This window comes from Phaenicophaeus curvirostris, chromosome 5 (genome assembly GCF_032191515.1).
Source record: "Phaenicophaeus curvirostris isolate KB17595 chromosome 5, BPBGC_Pcur_1.0, whole genome shotgun sequence".
NCBI lineage: Eukaryota > Metazoa > Chordata > Aves > Cuculiformes > Cuculidae > Phaenicophaeus > Phaenicophaeus curvirostris.
Genome location: NC_091396.1, coordinates 39,550,001 through 39,577,534, shown reverse-complemented (window position 1 = coordinate 39,577,534; position 27,534 = coordinate 39,550,001). Strand labels below are relative to the sequence as shown.

The 27,534-nt window shown below is 37.0% G+C and overlaps 1 protein-coding gene across 2 annotated transcripts in view; it reads left to right on the top strand.

Moving 5' to 3' along the window:
* The window catches only part of PRKD1 (protein kinase D1), a 132,477-nt gene that overhangs the window by 87,363 nt on the left and 17,580 nt on the right, over positions 1–27,534 (top strand). For both annotated transcript variants that reach the window (XM_069858371.1, XM_069858372.1), the window contains exons 3-11: positions 1,241–1,372; positions 2,109–2,269; positions 13,693–13,903; positions 15,523–15,600; positions 20,888–21,101; positions 22,167–22,290; positions 23,084–23,161; positions 24,128–24,407; positions 26,272–26,324. In XM_069858371.1, coding sequence (XP_069714472.1) covers positions 1,241–1,372; positions 2,109–2,269; positions 13,693–13,903; positions 15,523–15,600; positions 20,888–21,101; positions 22,167–22,290; positions 23,084–23,161; positions 24,128–24,407; positions 26,272–26,324 — 1,331 coding nt within the window. The remainder of the gene's footprint in view (positions 1–1,240; positions 1,373–2,108; positions 2,270–13,692; positions 13,904–15,522; positions 15,601–20,887; positions 21,102–22,166; positions 22,291–23,083; positions 23,162–24,127; positions 24,408–26,271; positions 26,325–27,534) is intronic.

Sequence of the window (27,534 nt, the reverse complement as noted above, 5' to 3'; positions counted from 1 at the left end):
AGTTTTTCCTAAGAGTAGCAGTTTTGTGCAGAGAAGTAACTGAGTCCAGCTCATAGGTCTTTATCTGTAGTCCACTCTCATTAGTTAAGAACCATTCCTTGACTGGTATGCACATTTTTGGTCCTCTTTTCATTAATACACAAGGAGCAGGCTAGGAACTAAAGATATTTGGTTCTTTTAGGAATTAATTTGAACTGAACCATTTGAAAAATGTGGTTTTTTTCTCAACTGCAAATCAGGAATGTATTTCTGTTGAGAGACAAAGTGACTACATACCTGATTCATTCATACTAATATCTGTGGAGAATAAGCACAAACTTAAATTAACTGCTTAAATGGCAGTCTGAATGAGATGAAATGTTTGCAGTTTGCATACTTGCATAATGTTTAACAACATTTGATAGATATTATTTTTCATTAGACTGATACACATTTGACATTTAATAAGAAAAATTATTTCATTAAAGCATATTTTTTTAAGTATTATGGTACTGGTTGCTTCTGTTTATAATACTGTCATTGTTTATTTTTGTAGTTTACACTAGTGCCTTTAACGAGGCCTCATTACTTTGGCAACTGTTATATTAGTAAGCTCCACATCACTTTGAAAGGATTGGTACTTATATAAATATGCAACAGTCTTCCTGACTACTCTGTGATTTTTTTTTTCTTTATTCATGACTCTGGGCATATAATTACATTTCCTTTTTCAACTCTAATGTAGACTTTTTAACGTGCTTCAGTGATACTAATATAGGTTAGGTATACTAAGTGGTCAGCTGAAATGTCTCATCTTTGATACATTTTCCTTTACTTGTCTAACAAAATGTTTCTGTAATGAATATATTAGTTTGTCTTATGAATGTATAACTACAGGTGTAGTGAGTCAAGTCTATAAAAAGAGTATTTAAAAATTCACTGCAATTGACAGAACTCTAGCAATTTCTGATAAATGCTTGATATGCTATTATCCTCCTGTATTTTATTTCAGAAATATTCTCAGAGAAGTTATTGCTGTGAGTTTGTAGAAGTGGCTTTATCCTTTTTCCAATGATAATTGTAGTATGATGGTATATAATTTTTTCTCTTTGAAATGCAATACAATGACCAATAGAAAACTCAAAGCTCATCATCATAGTGACCAAAAGGAGTTTTGCTTTGTTCTGTGATAAAGTACCACATAAACAAAGAGTATGTTACGCTACTGATTTTATTAATTTTTTGAATTACCTTGTTACAGCTTCTGCTACATTTGAAGACTTCCAAATCCGGCCCCATGCTCTTTTTGTTCATTCGTATCGAGCGCCAGCCTTCTGTGACCATTGTGGAGAAATGCTGTGGGGGCTGGTGCGGCAGGGACTCAAATGTGAAGGTAAGCTGCAGTGAGAAGTGATTTTTTTATTCTTAGAAGAGGCCTGTTCATTCCACCTATGCATGCTGTCTCTAATGCCGCTTTTAAATTGGTAGGCATCAGAAAAAAATTACAGTAGGTAGAGGCAGTAAGAACTATCAAAATACCAATTACAGAATTAATAATTTTGACTGCTTCGAGGCATCCTAGATTTTGCTCTGTAACCTGAAGTGTGCAAAAATGGTCTATATGTATTTTTATGAAAAGATTCTCCATGTCTTGCACATCACTTATGAGCCTGAGTCTCTTTCTCATTCTACATCATGTTAATTCAGATAATTTAACTGAAATACTGTCAGCCCATATGAGGTCATAATAGCTATCTTTTCATATTTCGCCACAACTGTTTGACTCCTGGTGGACTGTATCCTATGGAATATACCATTTACAGTGAACGACTGCCTTACCTCCCAGATTCCCATCACAGAAATTTCCTGCACTTTGAGACCATAGATTTTTAAAAAAACAAAGAAAAAACACCGGTTATAGATACAGCTGTTCAAAGCTTATAACATTGTTTCTCAAAAAAATTGTAGAATATAGGAGCCAAACCAGTAGAGTGGAGTAAAAACGTTTAATCAAAAATAACAGTGGTGTTTTTGAATTCTTATTGGTTTGGGGAGAAAAAAAAAATTCAAGTTCTTTGCTTTTTCCAGTAATAAACCGTAATAAGATGGTTTTGAATTTCCCTATTCAGGTTGTGGTCTAAATTACCATAAGAGATGTGCATTTAAAATCCCCAACAACTGCAGTGGTGTACGGAAAAGGCGCCTATCAAATGTTTCCCTAACAGGACTCAGCACTACTCGGACAGTTTCTGCAGAACCCTCACCCAGCATGCCGGATGAAGCCCTTCTGGTATGGAATACCCTAGCTATGCTACATGGTTATTCCTGCTAAGAAACAATGATATTTAGTGCTATAGGATCTGGTTTTGCCTGTTGTAGACTACAGAGGAGGGTGGTATGAAAATTACACAGTCTTGATGTGAGAAAAGGCGTCTTGACGTAAAAGGGAGGTCACCATCCTAAGGTATGTGGGTTTAAGGTATGTGAGTTTAAGGTATGTGGCACTTCTGATACTCCCAGAAGTCTCCTCTCTTTGTCAAGAAATTAGGCTATTTTAAAGGTTTAAAACTACCAGCCATGGTTATGAGAGTGGTTGCATCTTGAAGGGCCTCTTCTTTGGAACTAGAAGTTGAATTTCTCCAGTGTTAGACCATTATATCCATTGGTTTATAATATAGGAAAGATTTGCCTCAGGGGAACAGTGTGTCTCAAACACCACAGTATCAAATAGTATCTGTCATAGTCAAAGCTACAGATAATTAGTTGAAGCCTTTGTATTTAGTGTATTTCCAAGTGTTCAGAAAAAGGTAGGAGAAATCACCATTATCTAGCTTTGGCATACTTGTTCCTTTTAACACTCATGGTCATAATACACTTGAATAGTTAAGAATTTACACTGTGTGTAGATTAATCCACTCCTAAGGGAAAGTTTTGAAAACCTTAAGGTTTGAAAGAAAGGAAAGAATTTATAAGTACATACAACAATTATCATGTTTTCCTCTCAATTAGAATATTAAACATATTAAACTTGACATACTAAAAGGACACCATTTCAACTGATGTAGACCTGGTGTTATATGCAGTACCATCTATGAACCATAATTATGTACTTATGCTACTGATTATCATTAGCCTAAAGCTACTTGGAAATTAAGGTTATCATTACGGATCTGTATTTTTAATTGAAAAGCTGCATAAATGAGTAGAGTGTTTAAATTCTGCAAAAACTGTGGCAACAAATCTTTATAGATTATTCATACTTCTCAGCACGTTGTTTCATAAATGTTGACTTATTCAGACCAAGACAGATAAATTTTGAGGAAGACTGGCCCTAGTTATGAATTGTTTCTGGAATTCTAGTTAAAAAAATTATGTGAGTGAGCGTCCTGGTGTAGGCTCTATAAATATGCGCTACGCTGTACAGTTACAAGACAGCAAATATTTGCAATTTGAAAACTTTTTTAATTATATGACTCTGTTGTTTGATGACACATTCTTACATGAAGTACTTGTTTTGGAAAAATGTGTATTTTAAAACTGTTGAAAATATTAAAATTGCTAGTTGAATAAATACAGGGGGTTTTATGTGTACTGCAGGCAATACTTCTCCAGTAACTTGCAATTGTCATTTTACCCACGCTCATGATTCAGAATATCACACATGCACACACAAACGTGCAGGCACAAAGAAAATGTGTTTACAGTAGGTACAAGGATGGCATTAGCCTAGAAAAATGGAATAACTTTCTGATTTCACTTTTATTTCAAGAAGTCATGGTGCTGCTTACCAAATTTTCAGAAGTACTCTCACATGTAGCTTCTCTATTTCTTTTGGTTTGTTTCAGGTTTTTTGCATTTAATGTGCTCCAATTTTTTTATTCGTTTTTTTCAAGTGTGCGTAAACTCAGTCAGTTCTTCTGTATCAGATCTGTCCTTTGGACTCCATTCTTCTGCAGTACTTGTGAGATAAATTTTATGGCAGTGTATACTGTGGTACCAGTCAAAGCTTGTACTTTGGAATGGGTTTGATTTTTCAACAGTCTGTGTGAATATACTAAGAAACATCATCCTCATTCCCAAAAATTGTGCTATTTGTTATTAGTATAGTTGTGGCACTTGAATCATTGTAAACAAAATAAAACCTCTCTTTGGGAATGTTGTGTGAACCAGAAAGAAGCCAACTTTAGCTCATGTTATTAAATTTAGCTTATAAGTCTGGCTTCTGGAAAAATGCCACTTATGAAGTGAAGAGGTATGCCCTAATTTATGAGATTAAAAAAATCTTTGAGATAGGATAATGTGGAATCCTGCAGAGGGTACTTTAATTATCCTTTCATAGACAACCACCAGAAACAGACAAAGATTCAGTTTGGGTAAAAATGTTTTCATTAGCCAATAAAGCATTTCATTTGAGCTGAAAGTTGAATGAGGGATATATTTGAGTACAGCTTTAAAAAATCTACTTCCAAATAATAAAATCTGGATAATATCCTCTCTTTGATTCTTAACTTACTAGTGTAAAACTCATCAACAGAAATGCTGTGATCATATAGCACTAAGAGAACGCTATGTATTTTTACCTGTCAAAGCTCAAATGCAATTCTTTTTCATTCTATTCTATAAGATAGAATGACACTAAAATAATTGCACATTCATGCCTTCTTCTAAAGTAACACTATTTTCTGCCTTTTTCTCTCCCTAATTTCTTTGTTCTGTTTCATTTCTTTCGAACTTTCTGTCTCAGTCTCCCGTTAGCCCGGGCTATGAGGTATGTACTGAATTTACTCCCTAACATATTGTCAGGAACGTTGTCATGTTTATTAGTGTCAATGTGAAGAAATGCAAGAATTTAATCAGATTAGTATATTCTAATCTTCAGAACTCAAGACCATTTGTTTTTCATTTAGAAAGAGTGACCCAGTGTGAAAGTCACACAGATTCCAGAGAGAAGGTCATGATTCTTACACTAAACAGTAAAAATAACTACTATCAAAGTATTTTGATACAAAAGTGGCTTTTTCAATTCCTAGGTATGACAGAAGTCATTGGTTGGACTGTAGACATTTTTACTGGTCATAACACATAGGAAGAAAATTTTAACCTCACTTTCAGAACATTGGGAATTTACTGGAGTAATGTAGAAAATCAACATTTTATTTTAAGCTAAACAGATTTGACCTTTAAGTGCTCAGCAGCAGTAAACTTCCCATGCAGTGTAGGAGGTTTTTGTTTCAGAATATGGTTGCATTAAAAAAAAAAGTCAAGAATTCTGTATTTCTGTGGAAATAAACACAAACAGTGTACAACTAACTTACAGCTATATATGAAATGAGTATCAAGTTTAAATGAGAGTACAATTTTTTTTAATTGGTACTTCATGGCAAAGATGGTTCTCTTTGGCTTTCAATATGGACCTTCCCAAGAAGTTTCATATTTAAAAATTTCAAAAGTTTTTGAAAGTGTGAAATATTGGCATCTTTCCCTTGCAGCATATATTTGAGATGCAGCCAGAGAAGGCATTGCAAATGTTTTCCTTTCTAGGTATACTACATAGTTACTCTGAGGAATATTTTCTTATGCAAAAATGAAGATTAGCATGTCTAAATATTTATCTCTTCAAAAGAAATACCTTTATTTCTTCCTAAATCACATATATTCTTATGTAGCATGCCTCAGTGTCATAATATGCTCCAGAATTACAACTACACAGAATACACATAAAACAATACAAACAAGCATATCTAGAACAGGATTTTTGTAATAGCTAAGATAATTTTATTGTAAGTATGTGCTATACGAAAAATGATGAATCCATGAGTCTGGATGGTGACAGATTACCCTAAATTAACAGTAATAAAAAGTAGAAATGAATATATAGAGATATTCAGAGGAAAACCAAAATTATTTCTTTAGAAAAAATAAATATGTTAACAATCTATGTTTTTACTTTAAAATACATTTATATGACATAATAGAATTTTATTTCTATTTGCTTTTATATAGCTTTTCATTATTTTGGTATGTTTTATTCATTTTTCTACAAGCAATGAATGTTAATGTGTCACAGTAATTTATAGCCACATTGAAAGTGATTTCTCAGGAAAAGCCTAGGTGAGCTTTAGGTTTAAAATATGAATGCTGTGTCTTACAGGGCACAGGGAAGTGGAATCCTACAGTTACTTACATATTATCTTTGCTGTTTGAAGAATTATTTTTTACTAAATAATTTTAAAATTAAATAATTTTAGTTTAAAAGACTATTTAAATATCACTGATGTAATACAAAGCACCAGGTGTTGCCTGCCTTTGTAGATTTGTTATAAGCAAAATTGGCTTGAGGCTTTTCAGCTATATATAGAAAAGTGATTTTGCAGAACTAGGACAATAGAGTCTCTGGGAGGGAATTGTCTCAGTTGTAGATCACCATTTTCTCTTTCTTCCCTTGTACTCAGCTCTTATAACAGCTGTTCTTTTCTCTTACTCTACTGCATTAAGGAATACTTGTTTCCACTGACTCAAAAATTCCCAAAGTATGAAGCTTTTCCACACTCAGACAGATGATGCATCTCCTTTTCCCAGTTCCAGTCCCTGTAGAGCCTCATATGTCTCCCCAACTCACTGAACTGGATAAAAAGGAGCCCTTAAGAGGAGGGTTAAAGAAGAGCTAGGGTGTTGCAGCTGAGAGCAGCTTCATACCTCAAGCCAGTTGTAATTAGTAAGAGTCCTTTTCTACTGGCTAGACTAGAGTTCATTAGACCTAAGAACCTCAGAGGCAATTCCTTGTGTAGAAAGACACTCAAGTTAAAACTGAATTAATACCACTCATAGTTACGTTCTGTTCTTGTCACCCCAAGTTATCCTTCCTTGCTCCAGTGAAGTACACTGCACATTTCTCTCTATCTTATAGGAACTTATTTCCACTGTGATCATTTGTTTAATTAAAAAATACCCTATGGTGTTTTGGGGAGTGTTCCTGGAAATTTTGTGAGGTCTTGAATCTAGATGTATTTAAAAGTAATAAAAGTGTAAAGTATAGACTGTGAACTAAATTAATCCTAAGTAATGTTTATATTGGTCTAGTGCCAGATTCACCAGGTGAACCTAGGGTCATGCACTGAACAGAACTGAGAATCAAGAACTTAGTGAATCTGACACTGACAGTTACATATATTAGTAGGAATTTAAGTTAATTCTACATTCTTTAAGGTGTCATTTTTTAGTTTTCCTTACTTTTGTACCATAAGTTAAAATATTAAACCATATTAAAGGCTATCTAAATCTCCCCCTGTCAATTTGAAGACGTTCCACCTTGTCCTGTCACTGCATGCCCTTCTAAAATGTCCCTCCCCAACTTTCTTGTATGCCCTCTTCAGGTACTGGAGGGTTGCTATAAGGTCTCCCTGCACACTTCTCTTCTTTATGCTAAAAGACAACTCTCTCAGCCTGTCCTCATAGCAGAGGTGCTCCAGCTGGGGAGGGGCTCTTTATCAGGGAGTACAGTGATAGGATAGGGTATAATGGTTTTAAGCTGAAAGAGGATAGATTTAGATTAGGGTTAGATTAGTAAGAAATTCTTTACTGTGACAGTGGTGAGGCACTGGAACAGGTTGCCCAGAGAGGTCATGGAGGTCGTGGATGCCCCAACCCTGGAAGTGTTCAGGACCAGGTTGGATGAAGCTTTGAGCAACCTGATCTAGTGGAAGGTGTCTCTGCCCATGGCGGGGGGATTGGAACTAGATGATCTTTAAAGTCCTTTCTAACCTGAACCGTTCTTGATTCCATATTCAATGTTGCTTTCCCTTCTAGTATATAAGCTTGGTTTTCTGCACTGGTAACATCTTGCTGCCCCCACATGTGCCCTCTTTGGACAAGCTTCACCAAGCTGGTTTGTCTAGACTTCTGTCAAATGCCAAAGCTTTTCTGAACCAGTGGCTGTGGTAAAGCTCAAAGGCCTGCTGGTTATTCCTGATTTGGTAAGGGAAGTATGGAGATAGTATCAGATGCAACACATTTACACAGGTACTGGGGAGGGGGGAAGGCAATACTAGTACTTGATAGTGTGGACCAGAGATGTACAAAGATTCTCTGATGGATTTTGTATTGAATTGTACCTTGGCTATGCCAACTTTTTTTTTCATAGTATGTGCCTTTTTTTCTTTGTTATTAGTTCTATGCAGTAGGCACAACTGAGTTGCTGAGTCTGGCTTATAATGTGGGCATTCTAGTAGTGCAAGACACGTGAAAATAATCTATTACTAAATATTCTGAAGCACATAATACAAGGTCAGAGTAAACCTAACATTATTGAAGAAAATTATGTTTGTAAGATGCAGAAAAAAAGCTTTGTTCTATATAGGCCCTTCTATGCCTGCTGTCTCTAACAACTCCTGTGTCAGCAAAGGGCTTTTGTTTTGGGAAATCCCTCATCTGAAGAGTCACACATAGTCACACAACAACTGCTGAAAACCAGTAATCTTCTCCTGTTACTTTACAAAATAAGGCAAGTTACAGACAAAGCATTCAAACCACCGTTTGCTGGTATTGATGTCTGAGTGGAGGAATAGAGTACATAATAATTTCCATCTATGGATAGTTTAATATTAACGGCGTGTATTGAAGTTAGTTCTTCAATGTGTTTACACGTATAATGCTGAAGTGTTTTTCAGACCATAGCTGTCTAACTATGGTGCTTGCAGGATTGAATCATATATTTGACTTAAAAAGAGGAGTGCAAGAAGCCTCGAAAGACAACACAATTGACTGCATTCTAAGTGTGGTGTTTTAGTGTATTTAACTGAAGATTTATTTCTTTGAATTCACTTAATTACAGTCACATAGTTTAATTTGTAAAACAAAGTCAACATTTCCATTGCATTAAGTACATAGCAATTCCTGTGTATACATAGATATCCAGTACCTCATTTGGCAGTAGCTTCCTGTAAAGAAATCATATGTGAACATATTAATGCTTTATCCTCTGTCTTCAGTATAGGAAGGAAATGCATGTTTCTGTAAGTGTGCTTCAACACTGACAATGAAACTTAGTGTAGACAGTTACTGTTTAGGGGGTTTTTTGAATATACATAATTTTTCTCAGTTGTTCAAATAAATAAAATAAAAACCCTCGCTTATGATAGTTTGCTTCTTTTGTTAAGGCAAACATTTAAAAAATGTAGGAATACCCGTGTTTTTTATTTAATATCTCAGGAATAATTTTGAGCCTGCAAAAGGCTAGCACTACTTTGTGAACAGTTTAGAAAAATTACATGTTTAGGAGAGAATGGGATACGTATTCTGTTCTTTTCTGAATGAAGTTTGCTGTCTTGAATGTGTTTCCACAAGCATAATTTAAAGCAGCATGATCAAATGTCACAACTGAAGTACTGAAATTCTGAATCTTCTAGAACGTAAAGCTTCTCAGTAAAGTATTGTCAGAATCCCTGGAACGTTTGTAGTGGGACTGTTGAAACCCTTTAGAAGTAGTCAAGCAAACAGCAATCTGTTATGTTTTAGGCTAGCCTGTGCAGCTGGATTGCAGGGCTGTTCTTTATCTTTGTTTCCAAGAGGCCAATTCTGCATCCAGGCAGTCAGCTTTTATTGCTTCCCATTAGTCTCTCCAGCATCTCCCTAAAGTTTTTTTTATTTCTGTGCCTGAAAGGGAGAGCAGGTGGGGCTGGAAGACAGTCAAACTCACCCAGGTGATCAGAATAGCTGAATCCATTACCAGGGAATCAGTATTTATTTCAGTTTCTTAATTGATTTTTTTTTAATGCATTTGGACAAAGTAAAAAATACAGACGGGGGGATCTGCTGAGGGATTATGACCTTTGGAGTAACAGTTATATCAAGGACTGTCTCCTACCTGCGGTGACAGAGTTCTGCGCAATGATTTTGTGCTTCTGGTTACTATAGACATTTGAGTAGCTTTTAACAAAGCTCACCAGATAAACTGTGAATAGATTTAGTATGTTGCAAAAATCTGAAGGCATTAAACCAGAAGGAGGAGCAAGGCATCAGCTAATGAGTCATGCAGAATGTCCCATGTTGGGGACAAGCTTGGCACCTTTCCCATCTTGGAATTAAAAAAAAAAAAAAACACAACTTTTTTCAAAATAAAAGGGTAAACTAACACTGGATTCTATTAGATATTCTCATAGTTTAAGATATAGTTGAACGGAACTCTCTGGATGTAATTGGTGTCTGGTGTCACTGGTTTGGTTGGACATCCATGCAGTTAAATATCTGCACATGTTTCTTCGTGGTTTTTGTCACTTGGAAAATTATATTCTGGGCTGTTAAAGTATAGATTACCTTGCTGGGATGATTGTTCTAAAGAACTGTTCAGTGTTTGGAGCAGCGCAGGCTATTAGTTTCCATGGTGTAATCCAGTTAAGCAATCATTTCCTGGGAAGTTTCCAGATTTGCTGAGTCAGTAGTCTGGCTGACTACCAGGAAAAACTACTTTGTCTTTCTAATTGGCTGAAGAAGAAGTTGCTTTATGGAAGAGATTCTTGCCTTTGCAGTGAAAACAGGATAGTCCCTGGTTTCTTTTTCTTTCAAGGGCTTTAAAATATAGCATCTGTGATGCTGGGAGTGCTGGAAGTTAAAGTTGAGGGATATTGTCTGGAGTTTTGGAAGATATTGGGAGGAGAAGCTCATCATTGACTAGATGGAGGAGGTATTCTTCCTCCCACTTGGTCAGTCATCAGAGGGGAGGTGGAGTGACCGCTCTGGCTGCTGCTGCCAGGAGTCTTCTGTCATCAGCTTCACTTTCCTTGCTACTTCTGAGCAAAAGCAGTGGGTCACATTGCCTCCAGCTGGAAGAGGGAAGGAGCAGAAGTCTGTCATATCAGGCCTGGACATGCAGGAAAGAGACCAGATCCATGACTGCTGATGTGTTTTCTAGAATGGAAGAAACTGAAACTCAGCTTTACCTCTTACTTACCTGCAGACACTGTAAATTAAGAATTGCTGGTGTCTTATATGGTGTGCTATGCTGGTATTGTCTAGCACTCCAGTACTTTCAGAATAGCAAAGAAAAGCTGACATACTTTTTCTGTAAATATGACCGTGAATAGAAAAAGCTAACAGATATTGCCTACAAAGAGTGAGTTTAGGCCTACTTATTTAATTTCACTTGCTTTGAGGTGAAAATGGTGAAATTGTTGTGTTCATTTTTTATTGAGCTTCTTATGCATTCTCAATACTTTTAACACAAATATAGGCAGCAGTTTGAATATTAAAATCACATTAAAAAATTAAGTTAGGGACCAGTTTTGAGTACTGACCGTAGGTCTTCCAATGTTTTGTCTTTTTTTTAGTATCCATTTCTACTTGAACTGTACAGAACACTTCTCAATTATTAGCCAAGGTGTAATCACCTGTTGTCTAACATAACTCAGCAGCCGTGTGAAGTGAGATTTGAAGTAACTCCATCAAAAATTAGAACTGTACATTGGCTTATAGAAATTTTGAGAAGATAAACTGTAAAAAAGCTTTATCAACGTTAACTTGGTATTTGATCAAAGCTGATGGCTTCATTCAGAAAGGATTGAGTCAATGTAGAGCATGCACAATTCACTTTTTGTCCAACCTAGCATTTTGTCAGAATCATTCAGAACCTTACACTAGTACATGAAAACTGAAAAACTTGCCATCAAACTGAAAAAGCAAAATATATAGCAAATAGTTTGTCCCAAACCCATACTTTACCACACCTGAGATTTGATCAGGCAGCATCTAGGCATTACGTCTCAATGGTCAGAGCCGAAGCTGTAGGGAAGCCCATCTCACTCTCTGTTCATCGTATAAGTGCCTAAGATTAGTCTCAGAACATTTCAGCAATACTACTGAAGTTTCTATAATAAAACCTGCAAGGCATTTGGTGAGAAAAATTGAGCCAAACCAGCTTTCTAAAATCCTTTGAGCATGAGACAAACTAGTTATAAGTAACTTGGACTTCTAAAAAGCTTTTAGCAGCGTTCAATTGCCCAAATCATTTTTGATTTGACAATAATTTGGAAAATGAAGGCAAAGAGTGTCAATACAAAGTAGATTTAGTTTAGGTGATATTAGACAGGGTTCTAAGAGAGATCATAATGTTAAGAGGTATTTGGATCTCTTGTGCCTCAGGCAAGAGTAAGATTATCAAGAAGTAGCTCTAGTGGTAAGAACAGTAAACTGAAATGTTAATTTGTTGCAGTGGTATAATGAAAGCAAACAATAGAAGTCTTTCTCCTTAGAAATTCTTACTCCATTTCATTTGAAGTACCTTTTAAGAGAATAGTGTCACTATGTGTGAAAAGTCCCCCAAATGTCTCTATTCAAGACCAAGAAAGCAAAGTGTAATGGTTAATGCCATTGAAGGTAGTGATTAGAATTAAGGCAAACCATAAAAGAATGACTTTATTCAAAAAGAAAATACTTAACGCTAAACTATAGTGTGCCACTTGTGTGACTGTTCTTGTTCTGTTCTGAACACTGAAGAGCAAATTCAGAGATAAGGTATCTGACCGCAGCATAAGGTTCAGGATGTCTAACTTGGAATGCATTGCCCTAAGACCTAAGTATCATCAGTCTGGGCCAAAACTGTCACTACATGCAAGAATGAGAGGCCTGCATAAGTATTTCTGGCTCCTCTTGTGGCCTTTCTCCTGTCCACAAGTACAGAGGGCTGTCATTTTCAGGTAGTTTGCACAATCTGAGCAATGCAGTCTGTGCTGTACGTGTGGACTCATCCTTCCTTCCTGCTGGGCTTCTGCCCTGCCTTCCAAAGCCCTGTTCATGTTGACTTCCTAAGACTTAATGCAATGTGCCTTGGAAATACTAGGCAAACAATTGTCCGAGTTGTAGCAGGCTCACAGGAGAATGACTCATTTTCTAGCCTTCAGTTATCAGATTATTTGCAGCTGATGGCAAGAAGATGCTGAGTTTTAAATGATTAAGCTGCTTGTCACTTTTCTCTCCTTTCCATGTTAACTGTGGGAGTAGTTTGGTTGTTTCTCAAAGGCAGTTCTTAGGAGAAGGAATTTTTCTGGGTCAGTTGTTTTCTGCGATAATTACCATATTTACATCTAAATTTAGTAGAAAAAATAAGGTAACTAATTTCTTTTGATTCCTTACCTTAGACTATGTTTCACTTCCTATATATTTATATGGATGCATTTAAGTACCTATTGTGATCTGTTGTGCAAAATTTAAACGTGGTAAGGTTAACAATTACAAAAATTATAAATAAAGGGGATAGAAAATACTGACCTGTTTTCTATCAAAAACCTGCATGCACATAGAACAAGCTAATAATTTTCTTAATGTTTTTATAAAAACTACAACTTTTCAAAGTTACCTTTGATATGAAACAGCAAATAAGAGAGATAAAAATGGCTTGTGTCCTTATGGGAACACGAATACTTTCCTGAGAAATCTTTATTGAATATTTTCATTTTGATTAAAAAAATATAGTTTTTAAGTAAAGCCTACTTCACCAAACCAAAATGTGAAACGTATGGTGATAGTGTTGGCACAGATATTGTTTGATACCGTTCCAATTTTTCAAAAGCAGTCTGAGGATATGTTGCATGTTCTATTAATGTTTAAAAGCACATTAATTTTCATTGATTTACTGTTCTTGGGATGAGTATACTTGAATACGGTATTCTTTTAAAAATGAACATATCATGATTATTTAAAATGTTCTTTTTATGTATTTCACAGCAAAAGATGCCATCAGAATCATTCAGTGGGCGAGAGAAGAGATCAAATTCACAGTCCTATATTGGACGACCTATTCAGCTAGACAAGATCTTACTGTCCAAGGTTAAAGTGCCTCACACTTTTGTCATCCACTCTTACACGAGACCAACAGTTTGCCAGTACTGTAAGAAGCTTCTCAAAGGGCTTTTTAGACAGGGTTTGCAATGCAAAGGTAAGTAAATACCCTTTGGGGATGTAAAAGCTAAGCATAATAAAACTAGTAAATTAGCATTTGAGTAGTTACTAAGTAGCCTTACTCATTATTTCCTCACTAAGCTGTCTAGGTGTAGGCACATGTACAATTAGATTGGATTAAGTTGGAGTCAAAATTACAGTAACTGCTGTTCTGCAGGAGCTGGCTGCATGACTGTTCATTCTTACACTGTGGTATATCTGCAGTAACTCACATCTGTTTCATTCAGGTGTAAATTTTCTTCTATGTGGCACTAGGCAAGCATATGCTCACAGGCAGTTACAGCAGAATAATTATCACAAGTACTATATTCATACCTTCATAGTTTTCAGTCTACAGTCCTATGCTCAAATTGAAGCATGTACCTAAGTCCCAGTAGTTCAGGGTTTGGGGAAGTTGTAGTGGAAATAAAATAAGATGAGCTTATATGAGAATTCAAAATAACATTTTTCAATGTAACTAATGTGCTTTCAAGTCTCATGGTGGTGTATCTAAGTAGGTGAATTAAGCCCCTTGCATTGTAGCCTAGATTACTGGCTCAATTTGCCAGCTAGAGTGCCCATAAAAACAAAGCATTATGCATACTATGGTGTTAGATAATGTTGGCAAATAGATCCTTAAAATTGTCTTTCTTCTATTAAAATAAACAATACGTACTATAGAATCAATCAGTATACTTTGTGTTGCTTCTTTGAACTATCATCCTGCAAAACTTGAAAGTTGCATTCATTTAAGTAAAGATGTGATTCTAGTGTGATTTAACTAAAGCAAGATCTCTATGAAGTCACTTGTTACAGCTCATTTTGAATCCCAATGATGCAAGCAAATATTAACCTGATTGTTTTAAAAAATACTTACCTACAGTTTGGCACTGCAGTTTCTCATTTGGTTTTTGGATCGTTCTGAAGTTTAATAATTTTAAGTATATAGACAACCTTAGTATATTTATTCCTTCTTTCCTGACTATTTGATCTTATGAGTGTGTTAATAAGTTTACTTGGTTTAAGTAAAATGTGTTTATAAGCCAAAAGAAAACAGTTAAAATGATATCTAATAAAGTGCTACTTACATATATGAAAAAAAGTAAAGGTAGAATGAAATAAAAATATGTTGAAAATAACTGAGGTATTGAAGGAACCCTCAACTGAAAGCTGTCTGGAAATTGCTATGAGATGTAAAGAACAAATATTTTCTCACTTAAAATTGTTGGCTAGAGTTCTGCTGTTTAAATTTTCAGTCATCAGTATTTGATATGTAGTCAGTCTCAAACTTCAGTCTCTGGCTTTGCAGTCAAGCATGCAGATCTTCCCATTGCTCCCCTAGATGAGTTAAACACGTGCTTTGTCTGCTGCTAGTTCAGCACTCAACTGCCTTCAGTAGTACTTTCCATTCTCCTCAGAGAAACACTATTCTAGTGTCTTCATCCTGTCCTGTTCACTGGCAAATAGCATGCAGCCAGGCTAAGGAGTGCTGCCTGGATACGTTAACTTTGTATTAGCAAAATGGTAGGGCTTGACATTTATAGGTTAAAGAAAAAATATAATTGTCACACAAAAAGAAAAATAATTTTATTGTATTGCTTTTTTTTTTCTTAACAGACTGTAGATTCAACTGTCACAAACGCTGTGCTCCTAAAGTGCCAAATAACTGCCTGGGGGAAGTTGCCATTAATGGAGGTAAGTTGCCTTAACAATTGTTTCTGTCATTGTTTAAACCATCAGTTAAACAAAAGAGAAATGTAAAACTGTGACATGTATGAAGACACATTTTTCCATTGCTTGGGAGTGACCTTCCTCTGCAGTATTTCTGTGTGATGTTGAAGTGTGGGAGAAACCCTAAAAGTGGCTCATAGACCATTAATTCAGAGCGTGTGTTGTCCGAATAGGTGTCAGTGACAGACAGGTTCAATGTGCCACTGAGGTGATGTTGACAGCAGAAGTGCCAGGTGATTCTAGCAGGTTGAACACAGAATATCGAAGTAAAGCAAGCTGATACAAGCACAAAATTGCTTTTTAATCTGTGAGGAAAAAAAGTGTTTGTTTTCAGGTAATGTTCCTGAGAAGGAAAAGTATACCTGGAAAAACTTGGAAGACCCTCCAGGAAGAAATTTCACTGCATACTGTTGGTGTAAAACTAATCATCTCAGTTGCCAGAAATAAAGGCTTGAGTATCTGCCCATTTTCCCATACATGTGCTGACAGTTTTGTGTCAAATATAGGAATGTATGAGTAGGTTTGACAGACGGTACTGGAGAAAAAAAGGGGTGGTTGCAGTTCAGTTGTTGATTGCCTTGAAAATGTCAGTTTTCTGTGTGATAAGGAATGAGAAGTGTGGTGAAGTGTTCAGTTTCTAATGCATATTACTTTGTTAAGTCGTCAGCCTAAACTGCTTCTGAGGTTAATAAAGTGTTGCCTTATTAGATATCCTTTTTCAAACTTTAAATCAGTGATCAACTTTATTGAAGAGATATCAACAATTTCCAAAATTGGGAATGTTGATTAATGTGTTTCATAGAATTTCTCATAGTAATGTGACTGTACTACTGCAAAAATGTTTCTGTTTAATGGCAATTAGTGTAGGCAAAAATATTTCAGATGCTGAAAATCCAAGTTGAAACTTGATAAGGTGCATGATTTTCTGGTAATGTTGCATCCGTACTGCATGTCCTCTCCAATGAACCTCAAACAGGACTTTTGGAGTCACTATTTTTATTAATTTTTTTTAATCTTTACGATGTTTACACCTCACTTGACCATTAACCCTCCCATAACATAATTATTTCTTCAGGATGCAAGTAATGATGCTTTATGGAATTTTATGGCTTGATTTTTGATTTTCAAATCCAAGCGCTAAACATACACCATGATATCCATTGATAACAGTGTAGATAACAGTCTTCTTATAAATGATAAAATTTTAACCACATGGATGCAGTTTTAGAGGAATGCAAAACAGGATTGATCAAAAGTGCTAAGAGAAGACAGGAGGGCAAGCCTTGTTTCTGGACAGCTGGACTAAATGAACAGAAGTTACATTTGTTTCTGAATTACTACTTAAAGTTCCCTCTTTCTATCTGAGGCAGCTGTATTTCGTCTCTCTAATGCACCCTCTGTGTCCTCTCCTTGGCTTTCCCTACAAGTAACACTCTACTTGTGTTGGCTTGCCTCCTGCACATGAATCTGATGCTGGGCTGGTGGGAAGTCATGGTTTGTCTGGGGAAGTAACGATCTGTCTGAGGAAGAGCTGAGTGAGGACAGCTTGTGCTGAGGCACTTGGAGTGATAACATGTGCTCCACACTTACTCCACGTGTGCTTCTTGAAGCCCTCCATCTTAAAATCTACAGAATTTGGCTTTTCCCCACTAAATAATATCTGCAGTATGATATCAGTAGCGTCACAGTACAACTTGTAATTAAGCAGCCTAAATGACTGATATAAGGTCCTCAGGATTATCAAAGGCAATTTCATCTTGGTATCTCATTTGTATTTTTACAGTAATTTGGTTCACATTGTTTTCAAGCTTAGTAAATAAAATACAGTATTGTCACTGTGTCTGTCTGCTGTGATGCATCTTCCCTAAAATAGTAAGTGAAGAAAGAGCTTAAGCAATAAAAATCCAAATACGGTCTCATTCATAAACACACTAAACATGGGAAGTTATTTTTAACTGATTGTGGGTTTATTAAAAATAGAGATAAAAGAAATGATGTAGGGATAGCAAAGAGAGAGACTTGCACTCTGAAGCGTCATTCATGACTGAATGACTGGTACTGCTAGAAATTAAGTACGATGTGTCTCTAAATCCCACCTAAGTAATTTATATTGAAACATTGTAAGAATTCTCTATATAGAAACAAACATTTCAGCTGTGAACTTCAGTTTGAGTGAAATTTCATCAATTCAAACCATTTTACTCTCAGCCAGTTTATTGTGTGTTTTCTTTTGGGGCATCCTCTGCGTTGACTGTCAAGAACCTTCCTCCACACAATTAGGCAAAGGTTTCTCAGTGGGAATATTTGGTCTACTCTGGGTGATTTTACCTTACTTCAAGTACCTGAAACACTGCAAACATCCCAGAAGAACTCTTGCTGTCTTTCCTATCTGATAGGAATACATTGATAGGGACTACAAGGTTGCTGTGAGGTTGTGCAGGGAAAAAAATAGAAAGACCAAAGCCCAGCTAGAACTTAATCTGGCTACTGCTGTTAAAGGCGATAATAAATGTTTCTATAAATACATTAGCAACAAAAGGAGGACCAAAAATAATCTCCATCCTTTATTGGATGTGAGGGGAAACATAGTGACAAGGGATGAGGAAAAGGCTGAGGTACTTAATGCCTTCTTTACTTTGTCTTTAGTAAGAAAACCAGTAGTACTCTGGGTACACAGTCCCCTGAGTGGGAAGACAGGGATAGGAAGCACAATGAAGGAAGAGATGATTAGTGACCTGCTATATAACCTAGATCTACACAAGTCTGTGGGGCCAGATGGGATCCACCCAAGGGTCCAGCAGGAGCTGGCAGAAGTGCTTGCCAAGCCACTTTCCACCATTTGTCAGCAGTCCTGGCTAACCAGGGAGGTCTCAGTTGACTGGAGACTTGCGAATATGATGCCCATGTACAAGAAGGCCCAGAAGGAGGACCCAGGGAAAAACAGATCTGTCGGTTGGACTTTGGTGTCAGGGAAGGTGATGGAACGGATTATCTTGAGTGTCAACACCTGGCACATGTGGGACAACCAAGAAATCAGGCCCAGTCAGTATGGGTTCAGGAAGGACAGGTCCTGTCTGACTAACCTCATCTCCTTCTGTGACTAGGTGACCCACCCAGTGGATGAGGGAGAGGCTGTGGACATTGTCTACTTGGACTTTAGTAAGGCCTTTGACACTGTCTCCCACAACATTCTCCTAGAGAAGGTGGCAGCTCATGGCTTGGAAGGGAATATGCTTCACAGGGTGAAACACTGGCTGGATGGCTGGGCATAAAGGGTTTTGGTGAATGAAGTTAAATCCAGCTGGTGGTTGGTCATATGTGGTGTTCCGCAGGGCTCACTACTGGGGCCAGTTCTGTTTAATATCTTTATGAAATGGACAAGGGAATCAAGTGCACCCTCAGTAAGTTTGGAGATGATACTAAGTTGAGTGGGAGTGTTGATCTGCCTAAAGGTAGACAGAGGGACTTGGACAGACTGGATCAATGGGCCAAGGCCAATTGCATGAGGCTCAACCAGACCAAGTTCCAAGTCCTGCGCTAGGGTCACAACAACCCCATGCAATGCTACAGGCTTCGAGAGGAGTGACTGGAGAGCTGCCTGGAGGAGAAGGGCCTGGGCATGTTTATTGATAGTCAGCTGAATGTGATCCAGGAGTGTACACAGGTGCCCAAGAAAGCCAACAGCATCCTGGCCTTCATCAGGAATAGCGTGGCTGGCAGGACTAGGGAAGTGATCCTTCCCCTGTACTCAGTGCTGCTGAGGCCACACCTCGACTACTGTGTTCAGTTTCGGGCCCCTCACTGCAAGAAGGGCACTGAGATGCTGGAGCGTGTCCAGAGAAAGGCAACAAAGGTGGTGAAGGGTTTAGAGCACAGGCCTTATGAGGAGCAGCCAGGGGAGCTGGGGTTGTTTAGTCTGGAGAAAAGGAGACTAGGAGGAGACCTTATCGCTATCTACAACTACTGAGAAGGAGGTTATAGCGAGATGGAGGTTGGTCTCTTCTCCCTGGTAGCTAGTGACAGGACAAGGAGAAATGACCTCAAGATATGCCTGGGGAGATTTAGGTTGGATATGAGAAGGAATTTCATTACTGAAAGAGTTGTCAAGCATTGGAATAAGCTGCCCAGGGAGGTGGTTGAGTCACCGTCCGTGGATGTGTTTAAAAGATGAGTAGATATCTTATACTTGGAGACATGGTCTAGTGGTGGACTTAGCAGGGCTGGGTTGATGGTTGACACAATGATCTTAAAGATCTTTTCCAACCAAAACCATACTGTGATTCTACAGGATTGATGATTTTGACCTGTTAGGTCACAGCCTGTATAGCAGCAGGTTCAGTCTCAAAAAAATGCCTTTTTTTGTTGTGTGTTTTTTTTTTAATTTTGGTTTTATTTCATTTGTTTGTAGTGTCTGTCCATAGGTAAATAATTTTAAAGTTTTCTTTTCCTTTCTGTGTTCCAGATAAATCCATTCACAAGCAGAAATACAATAAGAATTTATTTCTTACTTTAATCTTGCTTTGGCATATCTAATCTTCAAATTTGGAAGTTTAACTTAATTTAAATATAAGCTGGAATATATTAATAATACTATGCCATAGTAAAATAGTTAAATCCTAAGTCTTCATATTTTTTCTATGCTATCTTACATGAGGATTTTGATATGTATTTACTATTTCCTTTATAATTGGGAGCATTATTCAATACTATGGATCACTGTGCCATATTGCAGAGTCTTCACAGAGAATGGTGATGCAAAGGGAGTACCTTTTTTTCCTGAAAATACAGTTTACATTGTAGCAATTATCTTGGGATTTCTTCCAATAGTTCAGTGTCATTATTATGAAAATCCCTAGTTTTGAAATCACTACTCTTCTAGCATCAGTTTGCAGCTGTGGCCTGCCTGCAGCCAATGAGCCAGTACACAACATTCAAGCTGTCTAGAGAGTCTGCCAGCAGATCTCAGAAATAAAGCTCGTGGTTGTGGAATATTTGATAGAAGTCCATGATTAAGAAATTCTGCCTTGAATTTGGCATTTTTTGAGAGAAAGTTGCGTTTCTGAAAATATTTTGGTTTGATGCATTTCCAGTTTTCTGTAGTGGTTTTCTCAGTGGCTGGTTACAGACCACACTTCACCAGTACACACTGAGTAGAGAGATAAAGAGAACTTGAGATTTCCTGAAACTCAAAATGTGTCAGAATGCTGTGATTATATGTTTTCAGACAATAACGTCAGGAGTTTTATTCCAGATCTCCTTAGTCCTGGGGCCGAGTCTGACGTGGTCATGGAAGAAGGGAGTGATGACAATGACAGTGAAAGAAACAGTGGTTTTATAGATGACATGGAAGAATCCATAGCTCATGATTCTGAGATGTCAATGACAGGATGCCATAGTGACAATGGGGAAATGCAGGATGCTGATCCTGCTGATCCAGATCATGATGAGTCTAACAGGATGATCAGGTGAGTTGCAGGCCCTTACAGAATGACTGCCGAAACTTACGATATTATTCTTTTCCTGGGCGTTTTTTGCCCTTTTTTACTGGAGTTCTTGCCCCAGTAGTTTTGCCAGCAGGGCAAAACTCTCTGCTGTATTTTCATGTACAATGCAGCGTCTCCAGATATTCTGCCAGAAATAAGTTAAGTGTTCAGGTTTAGGGCTGAAATAGTTTAAGGTCCATATTCCTTTATGCAGAATATACTTTAGGAATGGTTAACTCTGACAGCAAGGAAATTGGGAAGGTGGGCTTGGTTACTTCCTACACCCCTCCAACGAGATAGTCCGGATTTTATATGGTGATGCTGTCAGGCATACTATCAAGTTCCGTGCCTTCCTGACTTGCTGTGTGTCAGCTGAGTTGTGGAAAACTTTCAGCATGCGTACCCTGGAGTGTAAGGCAACGGGACGTCGCTTTAGGTCTTTGAGAATAATGTGTATTAGTTTAAAATTCTTTCTCTGAGAGGTTCCAGCAGATTCTCTGCTGTGCCCTGCCAGGGTACGCACAGTTAGGCAGCTGACGCATTTTCTGCTGTGTAAACTGTCATAACTGTTGTGTGTTTGAACTCAAGAAAGATCACAGGACAGTTAGCTGATGGGCAAAATTTATTTAGGGTATGAAAGATTCAAGATCAAGTACTGGTCTGAATCGTGCATAGCACAGACTTGACCTATGACTCGCACACTCTAGCTGAGGCCCTAGTCATTTGCCCATCTTGTTAGCTCATCTTTAGGAACGTTTTTGGGAGAGAGAGAGAGAGCGCGCGAGAGAGAGCTCAAGTGTTTGTGCATAAACCTTCAGAAGTTCTCTGACATTCTCCAGGTGTAGAATTACAGTTTTTTCCTTCGTAATCTTGAGATATTTGGGGTGACAAAACAAAAGGGTGTCCAGTCCAGGTCTGATAGCGATGGTAAAAATGAATGGGGTTATTTGAGAGACAGAGAGATATATATTCTGATATAAAAGATTTTTTTTTTCCTTTTTGTCCAATATCTTCTTTTTAAAAGCCTTTATTGATTTATTCTTTAAGCCCTTCAACCAGCAACAATATTCCATTAATGAGAGTGGTACAATCTGTGAAGCACACAAAAAGGAGAAGTAGCACAGTAATGAAGGAGGGTTGGATGGTTCACTATACAAGCAAGGACACGCTGGTAAGAAATGTTAAGGAAGAGTTGTCTTATCGTATGTACTATATGAGAGTACAGAATCAAATCTTAACAATACTTTGATAATTTGCAGTCACTCATGTAAGGCAATTATTGCAGTATTTCTGATTGCTAAAGTCCTTACTCTTGTCATAACCAAGGGCCACCACTGCTTGTAAAAAAGAGGAGACAGCACACAAAAAATATCTGAATATGTCAGTTACATTATCATAGAGACAAATATGGAGACATTCTGAAGGAAGTAAAAACTAATATTAGTCCCTTAGGGGTACTGGAAAACAGCTATATCTTACAACAGTAGGCTCCTACATATCTTATTGCATCATGAATCAAGACTTTTGTGAAACAGATCTAGCATGGAAAAGAAGTTATTGTCATTCCGACCTGCTAAAACAGGAATAAAGGCTTCAGTATTTGGCATCCCAAAGTGACCTGGAGTGTTACAACTGATATACGAAGAAAGTTTAATTATTTTAGCAGCACATCTGTATCAAATTGTGCTGAATGTAATGCAGACATTGAACTTACATTTTATATTTTTAAGCTTAGACAATTTGGACAGAGCTAGGTTATTAGTGAAACAACAGAGGGTGGCCTTAAAAATCCTAAAGTCAGCTATAAAGTCCTCTTAAAAATCTTGTAATTAATCTTTATCATTCACAATTCATCTTTACAAATGTAAGTGACACATTTTGGAAGCAATGCTTTTGAGAAATGAACTTTTCATTAATTGACGTGGAAAATGCTAGGAAGACTTTTCCCTTCTTTTTCACTGCAGAGGAAACGACACTACTGGAGACTGGACAGCAAATGCATTACACTTTTTCAAAATGATACTGGAAGCAAATATTACAAAGTAAGGAATATTTTTGAGTTTCTTTTTGTACCAGCAGAATGTAATGACTGAATTGCTGATACTAAGTAAAAGTATACCAGTACTATGACTTTCATCTATGTTGATCTATGTTTGTTTTCATTATTTAAGCTGCATATGTGTGTTTTGCCTTTCACAAACAAGTTGCAAAAAAGAAATTTATCAGCTAACTAGCACCTGTAAAATACCTGCTGTGGAAATGTAAGGTTTTTATACAGGGGCAATTTGGTACCAGTGATAAAATCTGCCAAGAAACTCATCTGACTTTCTGTCATTCATAATACAAATTTCTTCCAAACAATTTGGTATAGCATGTATTTATTCTGTCCTTTGGACATTATGTTGTGTTGGTGGTAGTACAAGATTATTTTAATGTTCATATCGTTTTGCCTGAGATGATTGAACTCCTTAGTCATTACTGCAATAAGTTTTGATAATGGAAAGTATTTTTTTCGTGTGGCTTCCTCTTGTGGAAATATGTCAGTGAAACAAGCTGTAAGCATTACTCAAGATGAAACAATCAAGTTTACATCTATGTGAAAGGTGGATTAGGAATCTTAACATTGAATAGATTTATTCTGCAAATAATTTATTACAAATGAATTTTATTAAATAAGGAGTCAGCAAATTTTCTAGAGGAATTCTACTGATATATGGATCATCCTGGTCTTTTCTAATGGCACATCACGTTTCTCTTTGCTAAGTTCAAGTAAATAATTAAAGTTATACTTGGTCTTGGAAAGAAACATTTAGTATTTTACCATCAACAGTCCTCTGTGTCATGGAGTTTCAGATTACAAGAACTTTGTACTTCTCTTGTACTTGTTTGTACAGGAAGCCTATGGTTAAAAGCAACAGCAGATGTCATTAATCAGTCAAATAGGCTTCATGATTTAGTTCTATATATTGATAATATTTACACAAAAAATATTTTTCTTTTCATTTTAGGAAATCCCATTGTCTGAAATTTTGTCTCTGGAACCTGCAAAAACTTTCACTTTACTGCCTCAAGGAGCTAATCCTCATTGTTTTGAAATAAGCACAGCAAATATAGTCTACTATGTTGGAGAAAACATAGAAAACCTTTCGAGTGTTCCACTGAATAACACTGTTATCACCAGTGGTATTGGCATTGATGTGGCACGAATGTGGGAGATGGCAATACAGCACGCCCTGATGCCAGTCATACCTAAAGGGGCATCAACTGGGTCAGGACCCAGCCTGCACAGTAAGTTTATTCATTTCCTCCTTCTCAGCTAAACAGTCATATCACAAATGATATTGTTCAATCTTCTGCACACGTTGAAAGGAGTATTGCACAACTAGTAAAGGCTGTTCTGTCATGGCTTATCACCTGTCTGCATGTTATTTTAAACACTGCATTTTCCATCTGTGTTTCCAATTTATACTATACTATGAAAGTGATTTAAATCAAGCTCAGGTACTAATAACAAAGTTGCACAGAGGAAAAAATTTTCCATGGCAGGGCATGTGCTGCTGTGGTTACTGTGCTACTTGTATTCAACCTAGTTAGTGTAAGGCAAGTTTAGATATGTCTACACAGTTTGGATAAGACCTTCTGTTGCAATGTAGACCCACTTTAACACTTGACATCTGGATGCTGTTAATGCAGTGCAAAATGCTAATGAGACAGCAAGCCCTTCAGAAACCAAGTATTACAACAGACTGTGACACTACATCTCAGGTATAATAGCTCACATATCACATTAGATCAGCTCTGTCCTTTGCTTTTTTTACTGAGTTTGTGCATAAAATAGTGTCAAATTTGGGTGTCATTTCAGTCAGGCTAATTGCCTAGTGCCCCTGGTTTGAGCTAAACAAATCGCTTAAAATGCTGGATTGGGAATGACAGCTGTCTTCTCTCCCTCTTGGGAAGTTTGAAAATTTTCTTTGCAAGTTAGTATTTATGTTTGGATTTTTTGTTGAAAAATTAAGGTCGTTGGAGGTGTCTAAAACAAATTGTTGTGGGGAGTGAGAGTGATAACAATCTTCTGTCTTCTGCTCAAAGTGTTAGACTTTTCCATGGCTTTGTCCATTTTTCATATAAACACAAAGCAGTACATATATTTGAAAACAAATTGGCAGTGATAAAAAAGGCTTTATGTAACTGAAACATTCCATTCCGAAACACATATATTCCTAAGGAATGTACCAGGGAATAGTCCATGTGGAGCAGAAATAACTCACGCCACTTACTGCAACTAGGAGAGGTTCTGATGGGTAGTATCAAGTGTCTTCAATGTGTAATACAGGCTTTATAGTAGAGGACATGGATTTCAGTGAGGCAGAAATCCATATTAAGAAAATGAAAAGTCAGCATGAACAGGATTCTGGGCAGAGGTAGGAGACAGAAGCAGCAATGCTCCAAAGTACCTTTCTTTCCTCCCCAGTATGATGTCTTTGTGTAATACAGCTATCTATAAGCATATTCTCAAGTTTTAATGAACCTTTCAGTAGGTTTGAAGTTCAAAATGCTTATGGCAGCATCCTGAGCTCTGAATTTGTAGAAGTTGGGTCTGGTATTTATTATATTAGAGCACAAGTGCAGGATTTTGTTTCTGCTATGGGTTCTGAGTGTGTCCCAAGACTGTTGAAGTGTGTATTACTTTTAATGATAGGCATACCAACTTGAATGCTGCTGTGAAGACTACTATGACTTCATCACATTGAAGTTGACCCTATAAATAAAAATTATTATTAAATCTACTAAACAAAACCAATTTACCCTAGTTGCAGTTTAGTTACTTGCATGAAGTATAAAGCCCCAAAATAGAGCAGAAAAAAAAAGAAATAATAAGCTTATAAATAATAATTATGAGATTCCACTATTAAAAAGTTAATAATGAAATGTATTATTCTATTCTTTTCCACACTCTGCAAAACTGTTGTTCAGGTGATGTATTTGTGGGCTGATGTAATTTTATGTTGGCTGGTCGATGAACAAGCTGATCTATTTGGTCCAATTTCTAGAGCTGTCAGTAGATATTGATATAATGTAAATGTCATTTCCTATTAGTACATGTTTGAACTAAAAGCACTGTGACCTAAAGTTATTTTACTTTCTTCTCCAGGAGATATATCTATCAGTATTTCTGTGTCAAACTGTCAAGTTCAAGAAAATGTGGTGAGTGTTCTCTGGATGCTGCTGTTAGATGTGCTATTGTTAAACTTGCAAAGTTGTTGATCTGTTTTACAGAGAAATGTTAGAGGAGTTCCCATCAGTCATTTCTCGCTTATGTTACAGAAATTAACAATTACCTCTGCTAACTTCTAAGAAAAATCATCTTCATGGCACCTATTCTTGAGACACAATTATATTATATATGGGTAATTTCACTTAACACAGAATTTAACTATGGATCCTTGCAGGATGTTAATTACCAAAAGACAACAGAGCTGTAAAAGTTATTAGTTCATAGATTTTGTCAGCTGAACTTTGTAAAGCTAATTGCGAGGCTTGATAAATAGACTGTTTCCTGTCATCACTGAAAGATCAGATATTCTTTGTTTTATGGAGATGAAACTCTGTCTGAAGGAAGAGTTGCATATGTTGTTACAAATACATAAAGAATTCTGGGTTTCTTTATGCTAGGACATACGACATGTGGTCGAGGTAAACAGTCACACTGCTGGTTTAGTGTTTCATGGGCAGAGGAAATAAACAGGGCTGTCTGCAGCCAAGTACAGCTTTGGGGCAGCTCCGCTATTTGCCAGAAAAACAAAAAAAAGGCCTTCCAGGGAAGGATGTGTCCAATTGGTTCCTAAGAAAAACCAAGAGAGTCTTTATTATCAACTCCTTGGTGTTCATTTATTCTTCTTTGTATGTGCTGCTGGTTAAGTATCAGGAAAATGAAACTGAGCTCCGCGATCTGAGGTTTGTTTGAGTCTCCCAAATGAATCTGCTAGCAGCTCATGCTTTAGCCTATGTTTGCGGCCTAAGAAATAGCGAGACTCGAGACTTCCTCTCTGGCATGGATGAAATATTTTACCTGTCTCAGAGGATGAATACAACCAGCCAAAGTCCAGAACTGCTGATACTCACAAAGCTTACTATAAATGAAAAAAACACTTGCATTTACACGGGTGACATGAGCTGACATAGGAACTTTTTCAAGGAAATTTAAATTCATAACTTCTTTCTTTTCACAAGAAGAGGGCAGTAATTCCTAGATCTGGGATCCTGGGACTTCTGGGTAGAACATTGCTAACATGACTTTCTTTATTTCTGTGTGTAATTTTGTCTTCAAATTTCAAAAGCTTTAAGTGTAATGTTGTGTGCTGGGTGCCACTTGCCTGGAAGATGGCAGCAGCTGAAACCTATTGAATATGTGGTG